Genomic DNA, 14,349 nt, shown 5'->3' with positions numbered 1-14,349 from the left:
TTAGATCAGTAAATTAACCTAGAACGAACCGCCGAAGAAAATGGCGTTTTTCAAAAGCAGCTCTCCTCCATCTCTCGCAAAATGAATGATTAGAGATTATGTACATGGGCAGAGATACGGGGGTAGGGCAATGAATTGTCATAATCATTATCATTGGGCCCCCCAGACTTCCAAGTCTATCTCCGCCTATGGTTCTGTAATTACACCGGTTATCGCCGGAGTCCGTAGATTCCAACGTCACGATATAAGATTATAAAAGTTTATATCCATTATAAATAACAACTAGGGTTTCAGGGCAAGGACAGTGGGGTCGGAGGGGCCCCTGACTGCGCAAATTTCCGCTCGTTCCTAGGAGACTTTTAATATTTATTGTGTGGTGATGCGGTGCGCCCATTCCGTTTCCCACAGACGAATTCTCTTTTAACAAGAAAATGAAGTTCGGTGTTATAAATTTTTCTTTACTTCTTATTCCAATGTAAATTTTTTTTTATGTTGGAAAACATCTTGAAATCTATGGTTTTCAAGATATTTTCTCTCACGGGCCGAATTAGGTTCTATTCGGCCCGCGAAAGGTGTTTCTGCAGAAAAGCATTACGATACAAACACGAATTTTAATTTTGTTCTTCAATTTTTACGTGTCAATCAAAATACGGGTCATATGGTCACCCTATATACACAAGTTTTTGGCCCGCGCACGGCTGGAATAATACAGCATATCAAGCCCGCTGACAAAGGTTGTGCACCCCCCCCCTATTCTGGAGCAGGGCTCCCTAGCTGGGATCTTCAGCTGGCCACTATATAGTGAATTTATACTGCGAAAAAACAAAAAAATGATGTGAATCATGCCGGGGCCCCGGCAGCCCCAACCTTGCGAGAGCCCATAACCCCCTGATGTATAAGAATTACAAGCAACTAATAAGTAAATTAGATCAGTAAATTAACCAAAACCTATTAGAACGAATCTCCGCGTTTTTCACAAAGCAGCTCTTCTCCATCCCTCACGAAATGAATGATGAGAGGTTCTGTAATTACACCGTTTAGCGCCAGAGTCTGCAGATTCCAGCGTCACGATATACGAAAAAAAAAGTTTATCTTGATTATGAATAACTACCAGGTTTTCAGGGCAAGGGCAGAGGGGTCGGAGGAGCCCTCCTGATTGCGCAAATTTGCGCTCGTTTCTCTCTAGGAGACTTTTAATATTCATTGTGTGTGCGGCGGCGCGGTGCGCCCATTCCGTTTCCCACAGACGAATTCTCTTCTAACAAGAAAATGAAGTTTGGTGTGTTATAAATATCCTTCTTTTCTTCTTATTCTATAACAGAAATGAAAAATTTTCCCTGTTGGAAAATATCTTGGAATCTATGGTTTTAAGAGATAGAGGGAGTGAGATTTTTCTCGAATGGTGGTGGTGCGGCCTGGAAAGTTATGGTCGCTGATGATGATGGTGCTTTTGAAGAAGAAACTCTCATCTGCTGATGAAAAATGGAAGACCAACCCGGAGTAATGCGAGAACTTGCTTTAGAAAAGAAAAAAAAATCTAATATATTCCTTCTACGAAGAGACGAAGAAACTTCCTATTTAAGAATATAGCGGGAAAATTTTTAGTTCTTCGCCAAACTTTTCTTCGTTTTTCCCGTAGTAAAAACGTCTTGATATGCATGCATTTATATTCACCTGCGTCTGAACTGGAATCTCTTGTCTGCTTGGTGAATATTCATGACGACCAAACCCACAAAGTTCTGCAAAATAAAAAAGACAAGAAATTATCGCTAATATGGTTGAAAAATAAAATTCAAGATTCAAAATAATTTTCAATGAGTTTTGATTTCGTTTATGTATTATTAGTGATATTTGTTTTGAAGCAGATTGTCTAAATCAGTGTTTTTCAACAATTTTTGTCTTGGCCGTCCGCAAACAGTTCTGGGAATTATTTTTCCTCATTTATTTTTGCCGGTCCATGAATCGTTTCTCCCGTTTACAGTCGGATAAATGGATGCCCCGATAAACGGATAAAATCCTCCGGTTTTTTTTTTTTTACATCGAAATTTCTCGTATATATGCAATGTTAAACTTCCCCGCTTAATATGATAATTTTAAGTTCCCTGCTTCAGGGGTCGTGATATCCCTTAATGGAATATTACGCATCAAATGTCAACAGTTAACACACATCAACCGCTATACACATAATGTTTTTATTCAGTAAAACATTCAAAATTAATGGAAAATATGGTACTAAGTTAAGATAAAAAAAAATACATTTGAGAGAGCAGGTACTGGCCTCCAATTAAGTATCCAAGATGTCTTCAATAAGTAGTTAATTATTTTATTTTTGTTTTTGTTCTCTGTTGAGCCGATAGAGGGCACTAACTTTCCTAATGTAAAGTAAAAATCTCAGAAATTGTGATCACTGCAATTAAGGGGCCATTCAAGTATTACGTAAGCAGATTTTCAGCCATTTTTGACTCCCCCCCCTTGTCAGCAAAATTTCGTCAGCAGCTTAGAATATTCCATATCTTCAAAAAGGGGTGGTTGATGACGTAAGCAACCTTCAACCCTCCCCTCCCCCCTTGTCATCAAAAGTCAGCAAATCCGAACCCCCCCCCCCCCCCCGATGCTGACGGAATACTTGAATGACCCCCCTAAAGAAAGTGTTCTTTTCATTTTTGATGTCTGATTTATTCGAGAAGCTTTACAACATTGATCCTTCATCAGTTTTTAATTTGCGAACTATAGTAACATTGTAAAATGGCAATTGAATTGTTCCTCGCATAATCGGATATTGCATGCTAAAATCGTTGATATCCGACTAAGCGGAGACGACTGTATTTTTAGCCGGTCCACAATTTTTTTCTCCTTGGCATTTGTTTTTTGCCAGTCCTAAATTATTTATACCATTTATTAACTTTTGGCCAATCTGTGTGTGTGTGAAAGTTATTGTTCACACTCATTTATTTATTTATTTTGTGTGTGTGTGTGTGTGTGTCAGTCTGCAAATAGTTTCTCCCATTTATTTATTTTTTAGCGATCTGCAAATTGTTTCCCGATTTTCCGCTGGTGCTTAAACAATTTCACGGAACCGCGGAAATGAGAGAAAAATACATCAACAATTTCTGTCTTCCCCGTTCTTGTGGAGAAAGAGTGGGGATCACATGGTCCGTTTGTTGTCGTTGTCTTGGCCGCCATCTCACAAGTCTTGAAATTATATCTCGTATATATTCATTTCTGCCGGTCCGCAAATTGTTTCTCGTATTCGTTTTCGGCGGTCCGCAAATTGTTTCTCTGATTTCCGCTAGTGTTTAACAATTTCACGGACCAAAAAAAATAAATGAATAAAAAGGAGAAATTATTTGCGGACCGGAAAAAATTAGTAACAACTAGAAATAACTTGCGGAACGACAGAAAATAAATATATGAGAGAGAAATGATTTGTAGACCAGCGAAAAAAATGAATGAGAGAAATAATTCGTGAACCGAGAAAAAATGAATGAGGGAAACAATTTTGCAGACCGGCAAAAAATAAATAACTCGGAAAAATAATTAGCGAACCGGCAAAAAAAATGAATAATTAGGAGAGATAGTTTGTGCGGGGCAAAAAGTGTGAATAACTTGGAGAAATAATTCCAGTACCGGCATATAAAGTTTATAACTAGGCGAAATAGTTTACGCACTGGAAATAAATAAATGGGATAAATAACGTTACGACCAGCCAAAAATACTAATTTTATTCATTATGAATTACTAGCAAAAATACCCGGACCCGGCAATGCCCGGGTTTTCGACATAATACTGGCAGCATAAAAGAAGTGACATACTATTGTAAAGGCATGTACATGTCTGAAACGCATTTTTAGGGAACCACGGTAACGGAAATAAACATTCCGAAAGTGACTGTTGAAGCCCAGGAACCATTGTTGCCCTACGGTTTTTCGCCCATTTCGGGCATTTGCCCTGCTCTGACGTACTTTTAAAGTAACCTACGAATCAATCCCGGTCCTGTTTGGTATATATGCCAAATTTGGCGACGATCGGTCTAAAACTGTAGATTTGTATAAAGAACAGACAGCCACATACATACTGTATATACAGACATACTTTCACATTTTATATATAAGATTTCTTCTTATTTCAATATTGTATTTTATTTTGTTGACAGAAATTTGATTTGGTATGTGTTTAGCCTCTGGAAGATATTATTTTTTTACGGAGGTCGAAAAGAGGTTCTCCCTTTTTTGGGCCCAGAGCCTCTGACTTCGGGATGGCCCTGGCTAAACAGAAATATTAGGTCCATAAATATTGTCTAATACGTAGGGAGATCCACGGTCATTAAATATTAAAAAAATGAACCTCGGTAATCCGGAAATATCCCGAACCCAATTAGCTTCTGGGGATCACCTTTATGAAAAATTAATAAGCTAGATAACATATAACTAATTACGTCCAGGAGTTGTCCGAATTATGAATTTTTCATCTATTAAAAACGATTATTATTCATTTATTTTTTGACACGCTCTGTTGTTTCCATTATCTTCTAAATCAGTGAAGCTCAAACGGTGTTGATGCACGCAGTACCGTTTTTCAACAACGCCGTGGGGGCCCCCAGGGAAAAGTGATTTTCTGGAGCCTCCCTAGCTAGCACGAAACACCTGCCTACCAATTTCTATTTATTGCTCTAAGAAATTATTGAACGAAATCAGATTATCATTAGTTCATCCCCCCAATGTACTTTAGGCCGGTTTACGAAAAATTCGCCGCTCATTCACTAGCGTATTCACTCATTTACTTGCTCACTCGATCATTCATTCACTCGTGTCGGACTGATGTCGGTGAACTTTCCGGTGGTGAATTGCTGACGGTGAGTTTTCTGGACACGCTTAAAGCCCCCGGGTCGCGCCCAGAATGCACCGTGAGACCAGAAAAGAAAGCCACCCCATAATACTATAAACGCATGTCATTTTCAAGACAGGATTTATTTTCCAGGTCGTTTCTGCACCACAGTCATATTTCATGTGAAATTTCTAGACCAAAGAATCTTCCTGGTAATTCCTGGCCATAGATATTTTCCATGTCATTTCTAGACCATGGCGATTTTCCATGTCATTTCTAGACCATGGTGATTTTCCATGTCATTTCTAGACCATGGCGATTTTCCATGTCATTTCTAGACCATGGCGATTTTCCATGTCATTTCTAGACCATGGCGATTTTCCAAATGTTGCTGGACTGAATATTTTTCAGGTCATTTCTGGACTATGGATATTTTTCAGATTATTTCTGGACTATGGATATTTTTCAGGTCATTTCTGGACTATGGATATTTTTCAGATTATTTCTGGACTATGGATATTTTCCCGATAATTTTTAGACCATGGTCATTTTTTTAGATGTTACCAGACTGGATAGTTTCCAGATCATTTGTAAACCATGGTCATTCTTCACGGAATTTCTAGACTGAAGAAACTTCCTGGGGTAATTTTTGACTATGGATATGTTACAGATCATTCATAGACTATGAATATTTTCTTGATTATTTCTGAACTGTGGATCTTTTAGAAGATTTCTATACCATGGTCATTTACTAGATGTTTCCAGACTGGAAATTTCTTAAGTAATTTCTAGAGCATTACTGGACAAATACCAGGCACCAGGTCGCCATGACGACTAAAAAATTAATATTGGCGCCTAAAATTTTTTTTCTGTAGTTACTAAATTGCAGGCTGAGAACAGCATATTTGCCTACCATGAAAGAAGGTCACTATGCCCTGAAAAAGTCAAAAGAAGAGTTATTTTGGACCTCTTTTTTCGGGTTAAAATTGTTTTCTGGCGACTGTATATTTTTACGATTTGTCCAGCCCTGTTCCAGAAAATAGTTATTTTCCAGATGTTTCCAGACTGGACATTTCTCAGGTTATTTTCCAGACGTTCTCGGTATAAAGTCGATAAATGGAAATTTTCGAGTGGAAAATTTTATTTTTGTCTCCAGTAAAATTGGAGTAAACAATTCATTTAATGCGTGTTTGGTTTTTCATCATTCGTGACTCATAACAGGTTATTTGAAGGGTAATTTTTTTTTTAATTTGAATAATTTTGAAAACAATTGATAATTTTTGTTTATAGGATTGTCTCGAGATGTGATTCTGAAACATTCCTCAATTGATTTCCCGCCAATACATAAAACGATAAATAATTGTATAAATAAGCATATTTATAATTTTAAATATGCTTATACAGGGTGTGCTGTAAGTCCTAATGCGGCCTTTATGATATCAACCGTTCGTCGTAAATGTATAGTTCTAATACACAAAATGCTTAAAATGTGTTCTTTAACACATTTTGAACACATTTACGAAATATACTAAAGAACCACTTTATCAGAGGGTTTTCAAATACAGTCGAATCCCGTTTTAACGAACACTTTTCTAATTCCCCAGACAAGTTTGTGTAGGAACAATGCAAAGAGTTGGAATTCCTTTATAACGAAATTTTTCGTTTTAACGAAGTGATTTCTTCGCTCTCTTGGAGTTCGTTATAACGGGATTCGAATGTACATTTGAAAACATATCCAATAAATATAATAATGCTGTTGCAAGAGAAAATTTTTTTCTATAGCTTATTCCTTTAGGTATGCTCAAGGGACTTTAGGCTACTATGTGTTAGTCTGTAATATGTGTGCATCAATTTTTTTTGTGTATTATATGTTTGTATTTGTGTAACACGTGTCTGAATTTGTGTTTTACATGTTTGTATTTGTGAAATAAAAAAAAAATAGATTGGAGACTGAAAAAATAGTGTACCATAAAATAAAAAGAAAATCTACATATTTATACGGTCCCCCCCTCTGTCCACTAACTTCGAATTAGAAGGTTGTTACCCTGTCTCTCCTAAGAGGAGAGGAAAAGGGAGTCTCTAAACAGGAAAAATTCCACGTTTCTAACTGTAATATTCGCTGAGGTATTTGAACTCAAAAAATGGAGCACAACTGACTTACAGGACACCCTGTATATTTTTGTTTTATTATTATTATTATCATTTAGACGTTGTTGGTAATTTTTTTTCCAGGAGCATGATCGAAATTTGTTCGGTGTTGTGACAGACGAGATAAAACGGCAGCGAGGATGTATCCGGGGCCAGTCAACGAAATGAACATGGTGAGTCTAGCACACCTAATATTATCATTGCCATATTATTTAATGTAATTTGTCCGGTTATTGCCATCATAGTGGCTTTCTTTACACATTTGTACTAACCATTTTAGCCCCAGAAATGTGTGGGGCGTGCTTTTTCTCTCTGTAGAATTTTTTCTTTTGGCCTCGCGGGTATAAGCCGTGACATAAAGGATTATGTAAATTTTGAGTTATCAATATGGTGAATATGAGCTTTAGAGGGCTGTAATCAGAGGGCAGCACTTAAAGTTGAACTTTCAGGGGATAGATGGCTTAAAGAAGAAAATGCCTCCGGGAAAAGTATGATTTATTACATAAAATTTTGGAAAAAATTGCACGTGAAGATGAATGTACCCTGTATGAACTTGGCTGAAAAAAAATTGGACGAGGTGAATTATTTCTTTACAAAATAAATTAAAAATTTAATAAAAATAAAGATTTGGTGACATTTATGTTTTAATTGCATTTTTTGGGAGAATCAAAAATGCAAAAACACTTTGAAAATTCCAAAAATGAATGCTCTGGTCTGAAAGGGCTAAAGCAGCATTTGCCTGCCGGGATTCTACGGAGCCTCACGGTTCCTAGAGACATTGCCAGAGGTTCGGGGAGATATTGAATATTATTGCTGATAGGTGGAGAATTAATTATTGTAGAGAGTAGGGATGTATTAATTCAAGGGTTTTCCATTTTTAAAGCACTGATATACAGTAAATGTCCATTATAACGACAGGTTACAATCAGAGGGAAAATTGCCGTTATAAGGGACTTCTCGTTATAAACAAAATTTAGTTTTTTGCACTGTAGAAACATATAAATGGGAAGGGGGACACGGTTGATTCCGCTTATAACGTTTTCCTTCTTAATACGACTTATTTTCGTTTCCCCAACTCATCGAAATTTACGGTTTAGCGCGTTTTTCCCCGTTTGCAACGCGTTTTCTTGACGGTTTTTTGAAAAAAATGTTATAAGTGGGATCGATTGTAGATCTAAAATTTACCTACATTTTTTTTTCTTTTACTTTGAACTCTTTGTTACTCTTCCTAAGAAATGCATTTAGAGTTAACTGCTTATACACACACAATATTTGATTATATAAAAAAAAATTTGCACTTTGGGGAATGGAGCAGTTTCTGCAACTGGAATATTCGTTGTACTATAAAAGTGTCCAATAACATTTAAGGCAGAGAAAGTGATCAAGACTTGTTTTGCCCCGTGTCCAGTTTTGGAAGGTTCCAAGAAAGGAGAGAGAGAGGGAGGGAGAAGGGGAAAGATTTTCCAAGGGAAATAACAATGTCAAAACCAGAGGTCGTGCCCCACCTGCCCACAACCAACACGCAGATAAAATAATGTGTTTTTTCCATCTCCTACAAAGGTAACAAGAAGGTAAGATACAGCATGTGGTCTTCTTCTCTATGGGGAAGTACTGACGTGCTCCGTTTATGAACACCTATGATTTGGGTGAAGAGATTTAAAAAAAAGGTCACTCTTTCCAGCCCATTTTAAGGGAAAGGCTTTTCGAGAATTTCCGTTGTCGTTACACCGAATGTGCTCAGATTTTCCTTCCTAAATAACTCGCTATAAGAAATTTTGTTTGTAATGGCAATTAGCCCTCTGACAATCACTTTCGAATTACTCGTAATAGCCAGATTCTCGTTATAAGCCTTACTCCTGTAATTTCAAGTATTTTCTAGATCCCAGACCATGGTTATTTTCCATTAGATATACCCAGACTATGATTATTTTCCGCTAGATACTCACACCAAAGGAATTTTCATGACAATGGATATTCTCGACGTCATTTCTAGATCATGGTCATTTTCTATAGGATTCCTAAAGCACGGAGACGGTTAAAGGTTATAGATATTTTCCACGTCATTTCTAGACCATGGTCATTTTTCACGGGATTTTGTGACTATTGATATTTCCCACGTCATTTCTTGTCTATGGTCATTTTCCAGGTGACTACACACTAGATACAGTATTTTCCACACCATTTCAAGAAAATCATGATTTTTCGATCAAGGGAATTTCCGTGGTAATTTCCGACTGGATATTTCCCACGTAATTTCTAGATCATCGCCCTTTTCTACGGGATTCATAAATTACGGAAATTTTCAGTTAATTACATACTCATTGGGCCCCTTACAATTTGCTTTTAAAACATACCTCCCATCCTAATATGTGTACATTCATCCGTCTTAACGGAATCCCGGAACTTTTCTCCAACTCCCAATCCCATTTCGTCTATAATCACCACAAAATTTTTTAATCGCGACTGTCCGGAGAAAATATGTCGTAAAAATTTTGTATGTTTTTTTTCTTTTTTGGCACAAAATAGTGTTTCGGACTCTGCGATGAATCTAGGCTGGAAGAGATCTCGTCAACGGGATAAGTCCAGAAAGTTCGGGCAAAGTTCTGGCGTTCATTCATTCAGTTGATTACAGACTTCAGACTTCGTATATTTTCAAGGTCATTTCTAGATTGGACATTTTCCACGTTGTTTCTAGACCAGGGGAATTTCCCTGGTAATTCCTAACTATGAATATTTTCCATCATTTCTAAACCATTATCCTTTTCACTGGATCTCTAGGCCATTGTCGTTTTTTTACGTTATTTTTAGACTAACGTAATTTTCCTGGTAATGCCTGACTACGGGTATTTTGCCGATAACTTCTAGATCATTGCCATTTTATACGGGATTCCTGAATCACGGACATTTTTCAAATGATTACAGACTTTGGATATTTTCAAGTTCATTTCTAGAGCATATCCATTTTCCTCAATATTTCTAGACCATGATAATTTCTTACGTAATTTCCAGATCATGGACATTTTCCAACTGAGTTTTAGACCTGGAATATTTTCGAGCTGAGTATTTCGACCAGGAATATTTTTCAATGAAGTTTCAGACCTGGAATATTTTCAAGCTGAGTTTCAGACCTGGAATATTTTCGAGCTGAGTATTTCGACCAGGAATATTTTTCAATGAAGTTTCAGACCTGGAATATTTTCGAGCTGAGTTTCAGACCTGGAATATTTTCGAGCTGAGTTTCTGACCTGGAATATTTTTCAGTGAAGTTTCAGACCTGGAATATTTTTCAGTGAAGTTTCAGACCTGGAATATTTTTCAGTGAAGTTTCAGACCTGGAATGTTTTCCAACCGAGTTTTAGACCTGGAATATTTTCCAATTGAGTTTTGAACCTGGAATATTTTCAAGCTGAGTTTCAGACCTGGAATATTTTCGAGCTGAGTATTTCGACCAGGAATATTTTTCAATGAAGTTTCAGACCTGGAATATTTTCAAGCTGAGTTTCAGACCTGGAATATTTTCGAGCTGAGTTTCAGACCTGGAATATTTTCGAGCTGAGTTTCTGACCTGGAATATTTTTCAGTGAAGTTTCAGACCTGGAATATTTTTCAGTGAAGTTTCAGACCTGGAATATTTTTCAGTGAAGTTTCAGACCTGGAATATTTTTCAGTGAAGTTTCAGACCTGGAATGTTTTCCAACCGAGTTTTAGACCTGGAATATTTTCCAATTGAGTTTTGAACCTGGAATATTTTCCAATTGAGTTTTGAAACTGGAATATTTTCCAACCGAGTTTTAGACCTGGAATATTTTCCAACCAAGTTTTAGACCTGGAATATTTTCCAATTGAGTTTTGAACCTGGAATATTTTCCAATTGAGTTTTGAACCTGGAACATTTTTCTACCAAGTTTCAGAACAGGAATATTTTTCTACCAAGTTTCAAACCTTTTTTCCAACCGAGTTTTAGACCTGGAATATTTTCCAACCGAGTTTCAGAACTGGAATATTTTTCTACCAAGTTTCAGACCTGGAATATTTTCCAACCAAGTTTCAAACCTGGAATATTTTCCAATTGAGTTTTGAACCTGGAATAATTTTCTACCAAGTTTCAGAACTGGAATATTTTTCTACCGAGTTGCAGACCTGGAATATTTTTCTACCGAGTTTCAGACCTGGAATATGTTTCACCGGAGTTTTAAACCTGGAATATTTTCAACCACATTTCCGACATGGAATATTTCTCTACCGAATTTAAGACGTGAAAAATTTTGCAGGTGATTCGTAGAACATATACGAAACCTCAAGAATTTCAGTTGAAATTGAAATTGTTTCAATAGATCCTAACTTGTTATAACTTACACGTAACGTAACTTGAAGAGTTACAGAAAACATTGAAATCTTAGCCTTTCTAAATTTAAAGGCTCCCAAGAATGTAGAAATAACTTTTAAGACATTCCAAGTTGAAAAAGATTGTAAAACGTTCTTCTAAAGGGATGAGGATAAAAAAAAGAAAAAATCCATAATATTCGATTCTCACGGCTGTGTGAACATTTCAATCGCGGTTGAATCTGTGGTGAAATTCACGTTAAATTTCATTTTAAAAAAGATTTTTTCCCCTATTGCAAGATGGGTAACGCTATTTCATCACTTTTCGCGTTCTTTTCGAGCAGGGAAAAAAAACAAAACTTCTTTACTATTTTATTTTATAGTTCCTAAGATGAGGTTTCACGAGTGAGCGAAAAAAAAAATTTTTAGTTAAAAGCTTTTTTAGAATTTACTAGTGATGGGCAAACTACGGCTCACTTAGAGGTTCTGTCTGGCCTGGCCTACCATAGATTTCAAAATGACTGTTTCGAAATTTGAAATTCAGTGTTTAACCCTTCAAGTGGCAATGACGAGATATTTCGCCTCGATAAAAGCCTCTTATTTTAGCTTTAACAAGCCCAGATATTTTTCAAAGTTGGTATCTCAATGGAAAACTTTTCACTATACGGCTGCTGAAATTCAAGAGAAAGCCTACTTCAAAAAAATATGGGATTTTGAAGGGGTGGGGTTTAGTGATGTCTTATTGCCGCTTGAAAGGGTTAAAAAAATTATCAAGGGGTTGTTCCTTGTTTGTGTTTGTGTATGGAAAATATAATAATGAGAACTTAAATAGAAATAGATTTAAAAACTTTTGCATATACAAAAAAAATGAAACATACTATAAATATGCATAAAGTTAAGAAAATATACTTATATATTTTTTCATAGTTGTAAAGGATGAACCATTGTGTCTCACCAATACATCCCTCCACTTCATTTCTGAGCATAAAAATTTCTATTCTGAATCATTATTCGAATATGTCCGGCCCGCAAAAAAATTTTCAATTTGTTTTACAGCCCGTTTCTAAAAAAGTGTATTCATCACTGGAATATACCTTCGGTGTCCCTGAAAAATCTGGAATGGGTGTCGGTTTTTTTTATTTAAAGAAAGAAAAGAAGCATGCAAGTCTCTCAAGGTGTAGAAGAAAGGGCTTGGACCAGGGCTGGACAAATCTCGAGGGATTTACATGCCCGGTGGGACATGCAACTTAAAATAATATATACTCCAATCAATAATTTGCATTCGCGAAAGTTTGCTTTAGCAAAAACAAATACAGACACAAAGGCCACAACAGGCAAAATATCCAACGAGGCGGATGAAAAATTTGCCCCAGATGGATATCAAATGTATCCAAACTATATGAAACAAAAATGCACCAACCCAAAAAGGAGCAATAAAAACCAATAATTATGATAAAATATGATACACTGCCCATTAAAAAAATGGTTGTCTTATCAAAGTATGGATAAGTCCTTGAATTATCCCAATATGTTACCGTACTTCTTTATAAACGTGTCACTCGCGACCCCTGGAGGTAAGCTATTCTATTTATTCACAACCCTATTAGAGGAAAAATTCTCCGTGACAGCACAGTCTTGAATTATCCCTTATCAATCGTCCTCTTGTCGAAGCAGTTGATTGATGGTGTATTAAAAACTCATGCTCCATCCCATCTCTATCTTATTCTATGAAAATTTTAAAAACTTCAATCATATCCCTCCGACACCTGCGCTCTCCCAGTGTAAACATATTAAAAAAAATCAAGTCTCTCTCCATAGCTTAAGCCTCATGTGCCATCAAGAGCACGCGTGTCTCTTCTCTCTGCATCCCCTTAACCAAGTATATGTTCTTGTGTAAATATTGCCTCGAAAACCTTACGGCATGCTCCAATCCATAACGAACTAAGCTCCGGAAAAGTTGAAAGATCATTTTAGCAGAGCGCGAAGAGGCCTTTTTAGAATGAAATAGAGCATTCTGCTTACACTGTGTTCAGAAAACTTAAGCCACTTGTAAATGAAAATTCCCACTTCGGTGATCCATCTGGAAGAACCATACTAAGTGAATGAATAATAATCTGGAATAATAAGTGAAACAGAGGGTTGTTCGGATCAAAATGAGTGACCATGCACTTATCAACGCTGAAAGCCATGTTCCAAACGTTAGTCCATGCTGGCAATCATATACAAGTTTGTCGCGCCATCGCTTTCGTTCTCGACTACTCCCATTAGCTAGCTTCACATCATCTGCCAATTCACTAACAATCCCATCGATACGCTGATGGAGCTTATCGATAAAAAGTGAAAAAAGAATGGGACCAAGGGGACTTCCTTGAGGTACAATAATTTTCTGATTTATTATATTTCATATTTATGCTTTGCTATCACAAATAAAAGAAACCGCGTTGAGCTGAGAGCGCTGCTTCACCTATTGGATATAAACAAAAATATCTATTATAATTATTAAAATAAAATGGTTGTGGGTTTTGAAGGATGTGCAGGATGAAAATGAAAAACGTGGCATAAAGAATGTTTTTATTTTATTTTATGCCGTATACCGGTGTAAATTTTATCCGCCAAAATACCGGTTGCTATGTTCACAAAAATAATTTGGCTGTGAACATAAAAACCATACTAACCGTGTATTTTGGAGCACAAAATTTACACCAGTATGCAGCGTAAAAACAAAAAAATGTATGGTAATATAACACATTTTTTGTGCGTTTTCATACTGCATACCGGTTTTAAACCAATAATTAATTTTACTTTAAAAATTATAACAGATGGGGCGCGGTAGCCCGGTCGATAAGATGCTCGCCTGAAGTACCGAAGGATGTTTAGAGGTGTCGCGAGTTCGATACCTGGTTCGTCCTTGTCAGAAAACTTTCCTGACACAGGGGTACAACAAAAAACGGCGACTTGACCGCAGCAAAAAATTGCTACCGCAGGGAGTCCCCCATCGAGGGGTTAGCGCACCAACCTCTCGATGAGTATAAAAAAAAAACAAGCCGTTCGAAA

The 14,349-nt window shown here is 36.7% G+C and overlaps 1 protein-coding gene across 2 annotated transcripts in view; it reads left to right on the top strand.

Moving 5' to 3' along the window:
- Glut1 (Glucose transporter 1) overlaps positions 1-14,349 on the top strand; it is a 220,070-nt gene that overhangs the window by 20,341 nt on the left and 185,380 nt on the right. For both annotated transcript variants that reach the window (XM_089251418.1, XM_089251415.1), the window contains exon 2: positions 7,057-7,145. In XM_089251418.1, coding sequence (XP_089107544.1) covers positions 7,113-7,145 — 33 coding nt within the window. In that variant the 5' untranslated portion in view covers positions 7,057-7,112. The remainder of the gene's footprint in view (positions 1-7,056; positions 7,146-14,349) is intronic.

The sequence above is a fragment of the Pholcus phalangioides genome, unplaced genomic scaffold (assembly GCF_987345545.1).
Source record: "Pholcus phalangioides strain wild (caught in Gottingen) unplaced genomic scaffold, Ppha-v1.0 ptg000024l_1, whole genome shotgun sequence".
NCBI classification, from domain to species: Eukaryota; Metazoa; Arthropoda; class Arachnida; order Araneae; family Pholcidae; genus Pholcus; species Pholcus phalangioides.
The sequence above is the reverse complement of the archived record's forward strand: the minus strand, read 5'-3'. Positions and strand labels throughout refer to the sequence as shown.